General features: G+C 59.4%; 1 protein-coding gene across 20 annotated transcripts in view; it reads right to left on the bottom strand.

The window, feature by feature from the left end:
• Window positions 1-16,343, bottom strand: part of KIF1A (kinesin family member 1A) — an 89,494-nt gene that overhangs the window by 60,145 nt on the left and 13,006 nt on the right. For all 20 annotated transcript variants that reach the window (XM_055299831.1, XM_055299832.1, XM_055299833.1 and 17 more), the window contains exons 2-3: window positions 7,314-7,480; window positions 144-220 (exon numbers count right to left, since the gene is read on the bottom strand). In XM_055299831.1, the coding sequence (XP_055155806.1) occupies window positions 144-220; window positions 7,314-7,419 (183 nt within the window). In that variant the 5' untranslated portion in view covers window positions 7,420-7,480. The remainder of the gene's footprint in view (window positions 1-143; window positions 221-7,313; window positions 7,481-16,343) is intronic.

The raw sequence follows: 16,343 nt of genomic DNA, 5'->3' as shown, positions 1-16,343 counted from the left end.
GGGGAACAGCCTCGCACCCGCCCCCCTCCCCTGCCCAAGCAGCAGCCCTGCTTAGAGAGACACACGCAGCTCAGAGAGGTAAGGGACAGGTGGGGGGCCACCCAGCGAGCACCCACCCCCGCGAGCCCCAGCCCTGCACTCACCGAGGTGTGTGACCAGTAGGAGTAGTCGAAGCTGAAGCTCTTGGGTGTCTCCTTGGGCTGTTTGGGGTTAACGATGGCTGCGGAGGGGACACACGTGGCAGTGAGCGCTCTGCTGGGGGGAGAGGCGGCAGCAGGCGGTACACGCCCCCGGGGTACCCTGAGGCGGGAGGCGGGGGGCCCAGGCCAGCCACCCCCCGGCGGACGGGACCAGGGCTCCCACGCCTCTGTCCAGCGACCCTGCCACCCACAGCCACCCCGAGGGCACCCACAGTGCTTCCCCCCTGCAGACACTGGGTCCGCCGGACCGCAGCCGTCCACCGCGCCGCCGGGCCTTCCCCCGTCTGTTCTGCACACGCTCTCCCAGGGCACCCAGGAGGCTGGGGCGTCCCCGCACGGTCATGCCCCCACCTTCCCGGGTGGAGCCCGTGTGCAGCGGGCGGCGCCAGCTGTCCCCCAGGGGCGTCCACCACGCAGCATCCAGCTCGCTCCTCCCGCCCGCGGGCACCTTGCCTCCAGGTTTGCTGTTGTGGGCCCCGTGGCGCTGCCCTGTGCACACCCCCTTCCGCCCCCCGCAACCAGCCCTGTGCCGGCCTGAGGCACCCCTCGCACAACTTGGCTTTGGGACCCAGCCCCCCGGTGTGGGGAGTCCTGGGAGATGGCCCGGCAGCCTGGGGAGGCCCGGGGAAGGGGCAAGGGATGACCACCCGAGTGCTGTGCTCGGGGCCCGGAGCAGCTTGCGGGTCGGGGTGGCGGCGCCCGGAACCCCCAGTGCGGATCATGCCAGCGCCAGGGAAACGACAATCCCAGGGCCTCCCGAGCTGCGCCCCTGCGGCACCGGGCCGGGCCTGGCCCCCCGCCCCTCCCGGCCACCCTGCTTGGTCCAGCCTGGCACCTGCCCGGTCTCAGGCGCTGGCCTTGCCTCCTGGCATCCCGATACTGGGGTGCGTGCCAGGGGCCTCGGGCTGTGCGCCCCCCAAGGCAGGGCTCCGGCACCCGAGCGGGCAGGGACGGCCGCCAGAGGGGCTCTGTGCTCAAGACCCACATCCCCGGTCCCCAGGCCCCCTTGGGGTCCCCCGGGGTCTTGACAACTGCCCTGCCATTACAGCTCCGGACACAGTCCGACCAGAACCGGGGTCCACGGGGCCTGGCTCCCGGCCGCCCCCAAAGCGTCCCCCGGGCAGACTGGCTCACGGCCCCCTGCAGTCGGCCCGCGGGCGGGGGGACAGAACCGGGTCTGCAAGAGCAAGGGCTTCCTTGCCAGGGTCTGGAGCTTCTCCTGTATGAGACGGAGGCGAGGAGGCATCCTCGTGGGGCTTGCCGGGTGGGGCAACGGGAACACTCCCCCCCGCCCCCGCCAGGCCGCGGTGGGGGCAGCTGGGGCCGCTGCAAACTGCCCAGGGTGCGCAAGGCCTGGGCGCCCGCCCGGGACAAAGACCCCAGCTTGAATAGGGCAGGGGGGCCAGGGGGCAGGGGGTGCAGCGGGCCCGGGGGACGGGGCTGAACGGAGCGATTTTCTCCGTCCGCAGGCCGGCGGCTACGTGCTGAGGAATGCCCCGAGCCCGTTGTCAAGCGGTTGGTACCTTGAAACCGGCCCCGGGGAGAGCATTTATGCCACGCGTGTGCGTGTGGGTGCACGCGTGTGCGAGCGGCGTGTGCACAAGTGAGCTGCTCCCCAGCAGGCTGCAGCCCCACTCACAGGACCTGGAGGGGCCCGCCCGCAGCGGGGCCACAGCCTCCGGGTCACTCGGACACCCGGGCGTGGCCTTCCTCCACGGGGGAGCGCGCACCTCCTCACCTCCTCCCGACCGACCGGGGACGACGTGGCTCCCCCTGTCCCCGCCCCTTCTGGAATCCGCAGGGCCCTGCCCTCGTCCCCGCTGGTCCAGCTGCCCCTGGCACTGGCGTGTGCGACACCCGCCTCCCCACTGGAGTGTCACCCCTGACGACAGCAAGAGCCTCCCGCTATCCTAGGGCCCCAGAGTGCAGCCCCATAAAGGCTCGCGCTCAGCAAATGCTTGCTGACGACTGAAGGGGCCCCACGTCCACCGCGCTCTTTCCACGCGGCCACGTGATGACACACGTCACAGAGCCTCGGTGTCCCGGCTGTGCCTCGGGAACCCTCCTCATCCCCGTGGGACTACGGGGACGGCAACGGAGGCCACGCGGCGACTCCACGAGCACAACACCCACGTTGGGACTCTAATGGGTGGTGGGCTTCTGGGGGAGAAGGCGGCCCCAGGCCCCGCCGCTGTCCCTGGATGGGGCCGGCAGGGGAGCTGGCCGGTGACAAGGGGCACCCGCTCCCTGGGTGGCCTCCAGGGCTCCTCTGCTGATACCATGAGCAGGCCCGCAGCAGCGCCACCACCTCTGCAGCCACAGCCGAGCTCCCTTCTGCGGCCTTCCGTTCCCAAGCTCACTCTATTAGGAGCCTGGAACATTCTAGAACAGCGATGGCAGATGGGGACTTACGTAAGTCAGGCGTTTGCAACACCGGGGTCTGTGCACAGGGCTGCTGGGTGACAAGGGCCTTTGGGAGAAAGACCACTATGAGCGGAGGAGAAGGGTCTGGAATGTTCCAGGGAACCATCCGGAATAGTGGTCTGCTGCCTGAAAGCACCCTGGGCCCGGCTGGCCAGGTCCAGGAGGGGGGCTGGGGGCAGGCCCTGGGCGCATGGGCTCCGCGGCCTTGTCCTTGCACCCCGGCTCTGGAGGCACCGTCCCGGACGAGCAGCGTCCTCCCCAGATCCACATCCCCCTGGAACCTGAGCACGTGACCTTTGGAAATACGCTCTTGGTGGACGTAATTAGTGAGGACGAGCTCGTGCAGGCTGGGGGGCCGTAAATGCAGCGTCCCCCCGAGGCGGACAGACAGACACTCACAGGGAAAGGCCCAGGTGAGGACGGAGCCAAGCGCAGGCCCATGGCAGCCACCGCGGCCAGGCCAGGAGGGGCCCGCCCCACGGACACCTCGACGGCACGCTGCTGGCCTCTGCGACAATGACCTGCGGTGATCTGCTGCGGCCGTCGGCGCGGGGGCCCCCGGGGTGAGGCCTGGCCCGCCATGGGCGCGAGGGGTGGAGACCCAGGCCCGGCCTCGCCTCTGGGGCCCGCTGGGCGGGGCGGGGGCAGGAAGGCCCCATCCTGAGGCTTCTTCTCTGTGGGGCCAGAGGGACCCAGAAAGGAGACAGGAAACCCTTCCAGAAGTTCCAGGTCTGCTCTCTCATCAAGCGGGGGCGGGGGGCTACACGCGGGACCTCTGCCCCCCTGAGTAACCCGCTAGCCCCCCACAGACGGACGGACGGAAGCAGACGCGGTGCACAATTTGCCTCGCGAAATTTCGAGATCCGGAATGTTCGAGTGCAGGGTTCTGTTCAGGCAAAGAACACGGGATGGCAGGTCACGGTCACCTGTAAACGCTTCTAATGTGTGTGTCACGACGGAGCTTCGAGGGGCGCACGGGGACCCGGCATATCTCCCGCGTGCACCTACTTTAGCGACTGGAGCGGGGCCAGGCCCCCCCACCCCACCTCGGGCCTGGCGCTGGGCGCCGATGAGCAGGTGCGCGGCCCGGGCAGCCACGCGGTTCAGCGACCGCAGCCTCCCTGGCCGGTCCCCAGGCAAGCGGCTCCCCGCCGAGCCCTCAGGCGGCCCCTGACGCCTGGCACAGCCCCCCCGGGCAGCACCGTCCCCGCCTGCTCCCCGGCCCCACGGACACTGACAACGTGGCTGCCTCCGCGCGTGTCCACCTCGGGGCCCCCGCCTGCCCCGCGCCCCAGGGTCGTCAGGAAGGACGCCCTCCCGCCCGCTGGCCTCGTCCCTCAGACAAGCCTTTCCTGCTCTCCTCTGGGTTCCCTCAGCCTTCACCCACGCTTCCGACCTGGCTTCTGGCACTTTCTACCAGTACCATCACCGCTTTGTTTCCTCCACGATGAATGCAGCTTCCCAAGTGAGTGTCCCGAGTCTCCATCCTCTGACCCTTCTCTCCCTCCCTGTGTCCCCGAGCGCGTCTCTCAGCCAGAGGCGGGCCATGGCTTTCAGCCCCTCCAGCTGTCTGCTTCCTGACGCTTCCTGTCCGAGACCACTCCCGAGTTCTGACTCTCATGTGCTGTCCTGTGTACTCTGGGGGCTCCTGGAGGTTTGGTCGCCTGTGACCCCCTCCCGCCAGGACCCTCAGCGGCCGTCTAAGGTGATGGCTGCACTGCCAGGGCCTGGACCCGAAGGAACAGGGGTCCCCCAGTCATTCCTGATGTCCTGGGTCACCCAACAGTGACAGAGCAGACCCTGTCAGCTCCTTGGGCAGATGTCCTCTGACCACCCAAGGTCACAGCTCCCAGCAGAGGGTATGATTCCCACCCGGGGGTCACTTCTCACCAGGGGTCACGGCTCCCACCAGGGGTCACGGCTCCCACAAGGAGTCACGGTTCCCACCTGCGGTCACAATTCACACCGAAGGTCATAGTTATCACCAGAGGTCATTGTTCCTATCAAAGGTCATGGTTCCTACCAGGGGTCACAGTTCTCACCAGAGGTCACAGAGGTCCCACCAGGGGTCATGGTTCCCACCAGAGGTCATGCTCCCACCAGGGGTCAAAATTCTCACCAAAGATCATAGATTCTCACAAGAGGTCATGGTTCCCATCAAAGGTCACGGTATCCACGAGGGATCACAATTCTCACCAGAGGTCACAGTTCCCACCAGGGGTCACGGTTCCCACCAGGGGTCTTAGTTCCCACCAGAGGTCACGGTTCCCACCAGGGATCACAGTTCCAATCCTGGGTCATGGTTTGTACGCAGGAGTCACAGTTCCCACCAGGGGTCACAGCTCCCACCAGGGGTCACGGCTCCCACCAGGGGTCACGGCTCCCACCAGGGGTCACAGTTCCTACCAGGTGTCACGGCTCCCACCAGCGGTCACAGTTGCCACCAGAGGTCACAGTTCCCCCCCTGGGTCATGGTTTGCATCCAGGGGTCACAGTTGCCACCAGATGTCACAGTTGCCACCAGGGGTCACAGTTCAAACCCTGGGGTCATGGTTTGCATCCAGGGGTCACAGTTGCCCACCATGGGTTACAGTTCAAACCCTGGGTCATGGTTTGGATCCAGGGGTCACAGTTGCCACCAGGGGTCACAGTTCAAACCCTGGGTCATGGTTTGCATCCAGGGGTCACCGTTCTCACCCGAGACGCCATGGTTCCCACCAGGGGTCACGGTCCTGTGCAGCCCATGGCTTCCCACCCTCGGCCGTGAGTCACACCCCCTGAGCACCTTCTCCGGTCACAAGGAAACCAGGCCCCGGGACCCTCGGCCCCCGTTGGGGGAGACGCTGGCCGCAGCCGGGCCCTGGGGAGGACGACTCAGAGGTGCATTCTCTACGTGCGAGGGTCCCAGCGAGGGGAGCCCCGCTGCCCGTGGCGGTCACCCGTGCATCAGCGCCCTCCACAGCTTCCAGGTCCTTCCCCCGAAGTATCCCGGGACCACGTCCTCCATAAACACTTGGCGCCCCAATCCTCACGTCATGGTCAGCTTCCAGGGACCAAGTGGGGACAACAGTGCTCCTACGAGCCATGATGAAACCTCAGATGTGCATGGGGACACCAAGCCAGCAGCCCCTGAGCACGCTCTGAGTGGGGCCTCCGCCACCTGCCCACATGGGGTGAAGGGCCACAGAGCCCCACGGGCTTCTGAAGAGACCGAGCCCCCACCCCATCCCACAGAGTCCACGGGTGCCCAGAAATTTCCAGGGGCGCCTGAATCCTCACCCCTCCACAGGCCTTGGGAGGCAGCTGCCCCCCCCAAGCGCCCTCCTCGGCCAGCCCCTCCCTCCGAACCTGGATCGCAGGCAGGGTGGGGTTACGCGGGGCGCAGAGCACCAGGAGTGGGCGAGGCGGGCCCCATCCTGCAGCCTGCGGGTGAAGCGCCCGTGAGCCCCTGGCGCCGGGCACAGCTGAGCCTGCGGGTGGGTGACAGTGCGGCCACCGCCCGAGGGACCCCAGGGGCAAACCGCCTGGCCGAGCCCCGAGTTTGTTCTAAGTTGCCACGCGAGGGTGCAGGCTGTCAATCAGCTGGAGATGTAACCCAAACACTGGCTCGGTTTCCTCGGGGCCCGAAACAAGCCCCGCCAGCCTACGGGGGGTGGGGGGGTGGGGGGGCAGGGGCGGGAGGGTCTCCGGGGGCTGGCACCGCTCTGCTTCTTGGTCCGGGTGCTGCTCAGACGATGAGGACGCCGAGCCACACGCCGTGCTCTGACCACCCGTCTACACGCAGGCGCAACTCATACAAGAGTTGTTCAAACCAAAGGAGCCAAGGTCCGGCTCAGAGCGAGGGCTCTCCCCGCCCCGGCCGCCCGTGTGCTCCAGAAACCCCGGGCGGCTGCCCCTCGGCGCCGACGGCCGCGCTTCCTCTCACGCTGACCGAGGCCTCCTACCACTCAGGGATTTGGGGATGACTTAGGATCGCAAGACAGAAAGACAAGGATAAAACAACGGAGGAGCATAGGGCAGCTGAAACCAGGTGAGAGACCTCACGCACCGGGTCGGAAAGCGTGCCCCCCACACGCCCCCCATCCTAAGCCTCGGAAGGTGACAGATCCGGAAGCGAGGTCTCTGAAGATGGGAGTAGCTGCACACGGTACAGGGAGGTCACGCTGGGCCGGGGGCTCCTGAGTGCAGCGACCACTATTCCCTTCTCTTACGTGTTTCGAGTCTGTTTAAACGCTAAGTTGCTAACAGGCAGCCTCGTAGGTGTCGGCGATCATCGCTACGGACGCCACCAGAGCTCACCAGCCAGGGGCCCTCCTCAGCGTCCAGCACCCACCCAGCCCCTCGCCCGCCCGCCTGCCAGGTGGCCAGGGTCCTCCTGGCAAGGCCACATGACGGGGCGGGCCGCAGGCCAAGGTGGCTGGACCAGCAGAAGCCGCAAGAGGCGGGAAGGAGCCTCCTCTAGAACCTCCGGGGCGGCACGACCCTGCCGGAGCCTTCACACACCGGCCTTCAGACCGTCGTCGCCCCCGCGCGGGTGGTCATTTGCTGCTGCCGGCCCAGGGAACCCACAAACCGTGCGGGCGACGGGGAGCTGGGGGCCAGGCCGGCTGCTGGGTGTGGCTGGGGGACCCAGGATGCTCGGCCCCAAGCGACGGGCAGCCCACGCCACCCCGACGAACCGATACTCACTGGTGGTGCTCCCGGACATCTGGATGATGCACTTGGAGTCTCGGCTCATCTCCCGGGAATTGAAGGGGCGGACGCGCACCGCCACCTTCACCGAGGCCCCGGCCATCGCTCCGGCCTTGGTGGGTCACCCTCAGCGGCGTCGGGAGCCCGAGTGGGCGCGGAGACACCTTGAGAGAAAGGGAGGCGGGAATTAGAAACAACACCCAGGAAGGCGGAACAGGTACGTCAGGGCGGCGACTGGGCCTCCCCCTCCCCAAATCCCAGCACATGCCGCCTGCGATCCGGGCGTCCACGAGGACCGGGGGCCGGCAGGGCGGCTGCAGAGGCAGGAACAGCAGCCCGCGAGGAACAGCCCGTCCGCCCGGGGACCCAGAAAGGCTCTGGGCACCTCAGAAGCGGCGTCCGGGCAGGACCAAACCGTGTTTGTGGAAAGCCGGCATGAACCCCACCAGGGGTCGAACTAGGTCCTCTCAAAATGCTAATAAGCCCCAGGAGCTCAGAGGGACCTTATTTGGAGACGGGGCCCTTGCAGACGTGATTGGTGACAACGAGGTCACGCCGGAGCCGCACGCCCCTAACTCAACACGGTGTCGCTGCAGCAAGAGGACAAGGGGACAGGGCCACACAGGAGAGCGTGCCTGAAGGAGGCGGAGGCGCAGGCGATGCTCCTGCAGGCCCAGGGCGGCAAGGGTGGGCCGCTGCCGCCGAGCTGGGAGGCCCGGAGCGGAGGCTCCCGCGTGGCCTCTAAAGGAGCCCGCCCTGTGCTCCCAACCCAGGCCCTCGGCCTCCAGACCCCAGGCAGTACATCTGTTCTGGAAGCCACCGGTCTGCGGGACCGTGTTACGGCACCCCGTCACACCCGTGAGGACCCCTGGGCCCCCCCACAGACACCCAGGCCTGACCCCCCTCCGCCAGGCACAGGGTGAGACACCCCCCCCTTGGAGGCCTGCCCAGCCGGGGGCCCGCGGCCCAGACGAGGGCAGGTGTGGGGCACCTGCTCGAGAGATAGGGCCTAAGGTGCACCTGAGGTGCCCGTGCAGGGGGCCTGGCTGGGGACACCTGCAGGACCTCGCCGTCCAGCAAGAAAGAGGCTAAAACCACCCGGAAACAAACACGGCAGCACGAAACAGCACAGGGAAGAGGAGATAATGATTTTTAAATTCCTCATAATGAATATCCTCAGAAAGAAAAGCTATTTCGCCCACGAACTGGCGGACGATGCTATTTTTAAAAGGACCATTTAATGAATAAGAGAGTTCTTGGGAATTAAAAATACGAAAACACCAACTTTAAAAGTAAACCAAAGGGTTGGAATTAAGTAATTTTCCATGAAAGGAGAGAGAAAAGAATGTGAGGATCTGTGAAAAGGAGCCGCTGAAGAGCGAACTGGAGCAAACCCCCCAGGACCGCCTGTCACGAGTCTCCAGACTCAGAGGCCCCCGCCCAGCCTGGCGGCCCTAGAAAGTCACACCCCAAGCAGACTGTGCCGTGTCAGCACCCACGGAAGAGTCTGGGAGCCTCCGGAGCATGACAGACCCAGCCTGGAGAGTCGGCGGGGCCCGGGCATCCCCGCACACACGCCAGGCGACTCGAGAAGCGCCTCCAAACCGCTGAGGGCAGTGGGGCTCGGCCTGGAGCCCGGGCCCACTGGACCCCCGGGGAGTGAGAGGGGAGTGAGGAGCAGGGAGACCCCGGGAGAGGCTAGAAGATGCTCCGAGGACCAGCGAGGGAGCACACGGCGCGTGCGGGAGGGAGCGAGACGCGGGTCCAGGCCCGGAGGACGGTGCTGGGCCCCAGGTGGCGACCTTGATGGGCAGGTGACATGAGGACGGCAGGAGGGGAGCTGGGCCCGAGGCCGGGGCCTGCCCAAGGGCTCGGAGAGAAAGCAGCAGAGGCATGTGCGGGGCAGCAGGAGGGGAACTTGCTGGCCCCACGGCTGCAAACACAAAGCGGCTCCCCAGGGACAGCAAGGCCCACGCCGCGGGGGGGGGGGTCCCGCTGGAGCGACGCCACCGAGCAGGACCAGCCCCTCCTGGAGCCTCCGGCCCGGCACCCCAGCCATGTCTGCAGCAGGTCCGCTAGCTGGCCAGGACATGTGAGGCACGTGGGAGGACAGAAAGCAGCGGGCGAGGGGACCCAGAATGTCCTCCCGGGCTCTGGGGGCGGCCGGAGCCAGCAAGCACACGGCCGCCGGGTGTGCAGGAGAGGGAATGGTTCGCTCAGCAGATCCCACCGACGGGGCGGGCAGCCGTGAGCGACGGGACCAGGCCGTGACCCGGCCCAGATGTCCTACAGCAGGTGCCGGGCAGTCCTGGGGCCGCATCGAAGTCATGCCAGGAGGAGCAAACCGCGTCACAGAGAAGCAGGTGCGGGCCAGGGATGCAGGACCCAGCCCAGGCTCTGCCTTCATCTCAGCCGTGTGGCGGGACCCCTGGGCCTCAGTTTACCCATCTGCGAAATTACAAGGTTGAGGCGGATGACCCCAAAGTGATTCCACCCCCCAGGTCCAGGGACCCGGAGGAAAGCTAGCACAAACTCCCTGCAAACTTACAGTGCGGCTTGATGGGATGAGCACCGGGTGTTATACTGTATGTTGGCAAATTGAATTTAAATTTAAAAAATGTAAAAATAGGGATCCCTGGGTGGCGCAGCGGTTTAGCGCCTGCCTTTGGCCCAAGGCACAATCCTGGAGACCCGGGATCAAGTCCCACGTTGGGGTCCTGGTGCATGGAGCCTGCTTCTCCCTCTGCCTGTGTCTCTGCCTCTCTCTCTGTGTGTGACTATCATAAATAAATAAAAATTTAAAAAATAAATAAATAAGAAATGTAAAAATAAATAAAATATTTTTGACTGAAAAAAAAAATTACGGTGCGGCTCCGGCCACTTGGAAAGGTCCTTCCCACAGGCCACTGAGGGGGCTGGCGGCCTGATGCTGCAGCTGGCTACCCAGGGGGGCAGGGGCCTGGGAACGCAGGGAGGGCAAGCTCAGGGCAGGGAGCTGCGGTTGCAGGAATGGCCCGGAGCCCCAGAAAACAGAACGCAGCCTGATGTGAAGACGAAGTCGGGGCTTCCACCAACTGCCGCGTAAAATGAACTCAGATGCCCACTCGGCTGTGAACCCCCGTCGCCAGAGGCATCCAACGAGCAAAGGCTTGGGAGACAGGTCTTGAGACTCTCCCACCTGTCACTGCCACCCTCAGGAGAATCTGCCCAAAGACCCCTTTCCAGCACTGTCCCAACTGCCCACCCAGGGGAGTTCCTGGGGACCCCAGGATCAAGAGCACAAGGGGCCTGAGGAGGGGCTTGGGAGTCGTCTCTCTTTGCAGAGGGAGGGAACGCCCCCCCCCACCCCGCAGCAGGTTCAATGCAGATCTCGGGCTATAAACTCCCAGCCCTGCCCAGGGTCTGGTGTTTGACCCCTCAACACTCCCCAGGGAAGGCTGGACACGGACCAGAACCTTCCTTGTGGGCCAAAGTCGGCAGGGGGAGAGGAAGCACCAGAGCAGCGACGACCAGGAGTCAACAAGTACAGGGCATGAGCCAAAGCCTGGGTGGGCAGGGAGCAGAACTGGGCCTGGCATCACGCCCAGCGACACCCCCGAGCCCTCAGCCACCGCACACACTCATATCCACACACCACAGGTGTTTTTTTAACAGTTTCCCCTACTCACACCCAAAAATGACCACCCAGGAGGGGACCGGAGGCATGTGCCTCACTGAGAATCTGTGTTTCCTTATCCTGGAAAATTTCCACACTCTGGAAATGGAGAAAAGTATTAAGATGTCCCAGCTGGGGTGGGAAGAGCAAGAGCAAGGTTGTGAAGTCCTGATGAGGATGTCAACTGGAATGTGATTTCGAGCATTTAGCAGCATGCCTTGTGCCTTAAAAAAAAAAAAAAAAAAAAAGAGGCTCTATCTGTTGAGTAAGCGATGCTCAGTACTGAAATAGAAAATAATTAGGGATAAAGAAAATATTTATGAAAGCAGATGTTCGATTCAATATTGCACAATTTTTAGTTCTCCCCAAATTTAGCCATGTTAATTCAGTGCGATTCCAATAAGCAAAATATTCCAACAGGCTCTTCAGTGGAGTTTTGCAAGAGTTCCAAAGAGAGCTGTGAAAAATAAAAGCAAAGAACGTACCCTACCAGTTACCAGACTTGCTATAAAGCTCTAATGACTTCCAAAGTCCGCTAATGACACACGAATAGAGAGATCAGCAGAAAAGTCAAAGCGTGACCACGGATAGATACGTGCACACACACACACACACACACACACCCAACGGACGGTAGGCAGCATTTCAGGTAACTCGGTGAGATTGGTATTGGAACCTCGGATTCTCTCGTGTTAAAAAATAGAGCGAGGATTTCACCTTTGAAAGTCTTACACATGGAGACGATGCTGTGGCTCCGGGGTAGAGACCGGGCGTTGGCACGAAGCCTGGAAGGCAAAGGACAGGCCAGTAGAATGGCTGGCAGCAAGCAAGGTCCCTCCCACCAGGCCCAGCTAGAGAAGCTGGGTAAAATCTTACAATCGGTTGGAAAGAATCAAAGAGCTACTGAAGCCACGCGGAGCAGCAGGCCAAGATTCCAGAGATGGGGGGGCTGCCCGGACAGGAGACAACATTCCAACACTCCACAGCACTTTCTCCCCAAAGGCATTTGCATTCTGGGCACGGGGCAAAGAGGCTGGGAATCTGGAATCTTCCCAGGCAGGGAGCTGTTGCTGAGGGATGGAGAAACCCACTGAGCTCTTGGTCAGGAGAAGCAAACTTGACAGGCCAAAAGCCCAGGAGAAGGAAGTAGGGAGCTTCCCTCGGCCAGTTCTCCCCTTCAAATATGTGCTAAACTCAGAAGGCTGAGGAGCAGGAGCTTACAGACCCAAGCAGAAAGCCTCTGCAAATCAGAGGAGCCTTCTGCATTCTCGCTCGGGTGCTGGGGAGACAAGGGTCGGCATTCAGGATCCACTGGGAGGGAGGGCTCCAGTAATCGTACCAGGGCCTACGGGCTTGAAAGCCCTGGGAGGGAAAAAAACAAAAACAAAAACGCCCTGGGAGGCGCAGAGTCTAAAACCAGGGCAGAACCACTGGGAGGATAAATCCTATCAAAACTGCAATGCTTCCCTGACTCAGCTTAGTTTCTGCCTGAATTAGGGATGACCGTCCACTCTATCTGCTTGGAAAGAAAAAGGCGAACCATCCAGAGCCTCTACTGTGTTTCTTTTCTTTCTTTCTTTCTTTTTTTCTTTTTTAAGATTTATTTACTTGAGAGAAAGAGAGCACAAGCAGGGGGAACGGGAGAATAGAGAGGGAGAAGCAGGCCTCCTATTAAGCAGGGAGCACGATGCGGGGCTCAATCCGATGACACTGGGGATCATGACCTGAGCCGAAGGCAGGCACATCACTGACTGAGCCACTCAAATGTGTCTCAGTAGGTAAGATCTGACATTAAATCAAAGTCACAGAGCATATAAAAAGAAAGGACTATAGGTTTCACAACGAGTTGGGGGGGGTAGATAAAAAACCATGAAAATAAATATATTTACATGTGATCCAGATCTAGGAGTTATCAAACAAGGACTTTCAAATAACCATGACATATATTCAAGATAAAGAGAAAAGAAATGGAGAATAAAGAGAGAAAATAAATGGAAAAATGGAGAATTCTGCAAGAAGATTTAAAACTGTAAAAAAAAAGATTTTCTGATGGTAATGCTAGAATGGAAAACACAATAACGGACATTAAGAATGAAAGAGACTAGACACAGCTGAAAGCAGGGTTCATGAGCTGGAGAAATTACAGAACAGAGAAAAAATGAATAGAAAATACAGGATGTAGAGTCAGAGTAACCTAGGACACACTGAAATGGTCTCACGTGCATATAACTGGAATCTAAAAGGAGAAGAAACGGAACAGAAGAGAAGCAATACTTAAGAAGATAATGACCTTTAATTGTCTAAAATTGCTGACACACCTCAACCCATAGATCCAAGAAGCTCTGCAAACACCAAAGTAGGATAAACATGAAGAAAACTACATGAAGGCACCTTATAGTAAGACTGCCGCACACGGAAGATGAAGGGTCCTAAAAGCAGCCAGAAAAAAAGGGGACACATAATAACCTTTAAAGGAACAAAAATGAGACTGACAGCTGACCTCTGGGCAGCAACGATGGGAGCTGCAAGACAAGGTCAGGTCTCAGTGTTACTAAGGGAAAGGAGCACTTTATATCAGACTTTCGAGGATACATGTTTCAACTGCTAAGGTCATTAAAAGAGCAGAAAAAGAATGTGTAACAAGTTAGTAGCAAGAGAAACAGGAGAAAAACGTGAATCTTTTTTATTAATCTAATAGAAGGAAACAAAGGAGGAAGAACAGAACTACAAAAAAAGCTACATCAAATGGAAGACGAAGACTTAAAACTGCAGATAAAAGCCCAATCAGTATGCATGAAACACTCCTGGTAAAACATTATAACTGTGGAAACAGATTTTTAAAGAATTCTATTCTGTTGCCAAGAGGTATCTTTTTTTAAAGATGTTATGTATTTATTTTAGAGAGACAGTGCGAGCAGAGGAGAGGGGCAGAGGGAGAGAGAATCTGAAGCACGCTGCCCGCGGGCCACGGAGCCGCACGTGGAGCTTGAGATCATGACCTGAGCTGATCCAGAGTCGGATGCTCAACCGACTGAGCCACCTGGGCACCCTCAAGAAACACCTTTAAATAAAAAGACTGAAAGGTTGAAAATTGAGGATAAAAATTTTTGGCTTGCTTCTTCTATCAGCTCCTGAGAAGGAAAAATACATGCCACACACATTCTCTTAAAGTGCACATCAAGGGGCGCCTGGGTGGCTCAGGCCATTAAGCATCTGACTCTTGATCCCAGCTCGAGTCTTGATCTCCGGGTCATGAGTTCAAGCTCCATGTTGGGATCCACGCGGGGAGTGGAGCCAAACAAGCAAACAAATAAGTAAATAAAGTGTGCATAAAACATGTACTAAAATTAGCCATAGGCTAGTCCTAAATCAAACTCTAACAGATTTCAATTTAAAATTGAGATCATTGGGATTCCTGGGTGGCGCAGCAGTTTGGCGCCTGCCTTTGGCCCGGGGCGCGATCCTGGAGACCCGGGATCGAGTCCCACGTCGGGCTTCCTGCATGGAGCCTGCTTCTCCCTCTGTCTGTGTCTCTGCCTCTCTGTCTCTCTCTCTGTGACTATCATGAATAAATAAATAAAATCTTTAAAAATAAATAAATAAATAAAATAAAATAAAATAAAATAGAGATCATAAGGTGTATGTTCTCTGGCCACAGTACAATTGGACTATACATCCATACCAAAACAAAACAAAACAAAAAAAAAAAGCTACAACATCCCCCAATTGCTTGGACATTAAGCAACTATGATTCTAAATAACCCACGGGACAAAGAAAAAAAACCTCATCGGATATTAGGAAAGATTTTGAACTGAACGATGATGCAGATAGAACACATTAGAACCGCGGGATGCAGCTGAAGTTGGGCTTGCAAGCCTGGGCCCGACGGCCTGCACGTGGTTCCCAGGTAGACGCTGACCCCCGCGTCCCTGGGGGACTCGGGGGGGGACCCTCGGGGCGAGGCCCGGGGAGCACTTGGGGAGGCGCTGGACGAGCGCACCTGGGCGGGTCAGGCAGGGCGACAGGTGGGTCCCCGTGAGCACCGAGCGCGGAGGCCTTCGCAGCTGACAGCCAAGCCGGGGTGCTAGGTGCTGCGGCTGCGGACCTGGCCCGGCCTGGAGAATCCCCCCCCCCCCCACTGGGGACCCAGTCCCGAGCCCGGGAACACCGTAGGTCGCCTCCCAGGCGCCTTGGCCGCTCAGCTCCCGGGCTCCGCTGCTGAGGGGTCAGCTCTTCACTTGCCCGAACGGGTCGCGGTGCCTTCTCTGTTCCTCTTCCCTTCCAGGAGCCTTTGGGTCTTTCTCGCCTTTACCTTTACTGTTACTTTAGTGGCATTTCGGGAGGGAGAGAAGAGAGATGGATGAACCTCACAAACGACACAGAGAAAAGATGACCCGAGGACAGAGGGGCATACTCTTCATAATTCTACTTATGACACTTGTAAAACAGGCCAAAAAATAGCAGGAGAAGCACATTATTTAGCAAGATAGAGCTGAATAGCATCAACAAGCACCACCACTAAGAGAGCTGCAAGAGATTGAGGATGGAGAGGAAAGCCTGGTGATTTCCTAAATAAGTTCTGCAGATCGATCTGACTCTTCTAAACTGTGTTCATATTTAAAGATTTTTTAAAAATTACCAAACGGTGGGGCGCCTGGGTGGCTCAGTTGGTGAAGCATCTGCCTTCGGCTCAGGTCACGATCCTGGGGTCCTGGGATCAAGCCCCATGTTGGGCTCCCTGCTCAGCGGGGAGCCTGCTTATCCCTCTCCCTCTGCCCCCTGCTCAAACTCTCTCTCAAACAAAAAAGAATCTTGAAAAAAAAATTACCAAATGGTTCAGGTAAATAAGTAAACAAGTAAAAAGACCTCATTTTGGTTGACAAACACCAGCACAAGAATACAAAAATGGCTAGCTCATTAAAATTAGTATTTCTCTTGGGCATCCCGGGTGGCTCAGCAGTGTAGCGCCGCCTTCGGCCCAGGGCGTGATCCTGGAGACCCGGGATCGAGTCCCACGTCGGGCTCCCTGCATGAAGCCTGCTTCTCCTTCTGCCTGTGTCTCTGCCTCTCTCTCTCTCTCTCTGTGTGTCTCTAATAAATAAATAAAATCTTTTTAAAAAAAATAGCATTTCTCAAGCCAACAGGAGTAACAGGCGAACGAGAAACCTCCACTGCTGACAACATGGCGGACAAGACTCCCTCCCATTAGGAATGACCTAGAAACTTAGGATATATAACAAACATAAGAGAATGTCTGAGGAAGGGGAGAAAAGGCAGCAGGAAGAGCTGAATCAAAGAGGCAAGCCCACCAGGGAGAAAGCTGCAGGCACACGCTGACACTAGAAATGGGAGGACCTGGATTTCACCCGCT

Source organism: Nyctereutes procyonoides, unplaced genomic scaffold (genome assembly GCF_905146905.1).
Source record: "Nyctereutes procyonoides isolate TBG_1078 unplaced genomic scaffold, NYPRO_anot_genome, whole genome shotgun sequence".
NCBI classification, from domain to species: Eukaryota; Metazoa; Chordata; class Mammalia; order Carnivora; family Canidae; genus Nyctereutes; species Nyctereutes procyonoides.
Note: the sequence above shows the minus strand (reverse complement) of the source record. Positions and strands in the feature narration are given on the sequence as shown.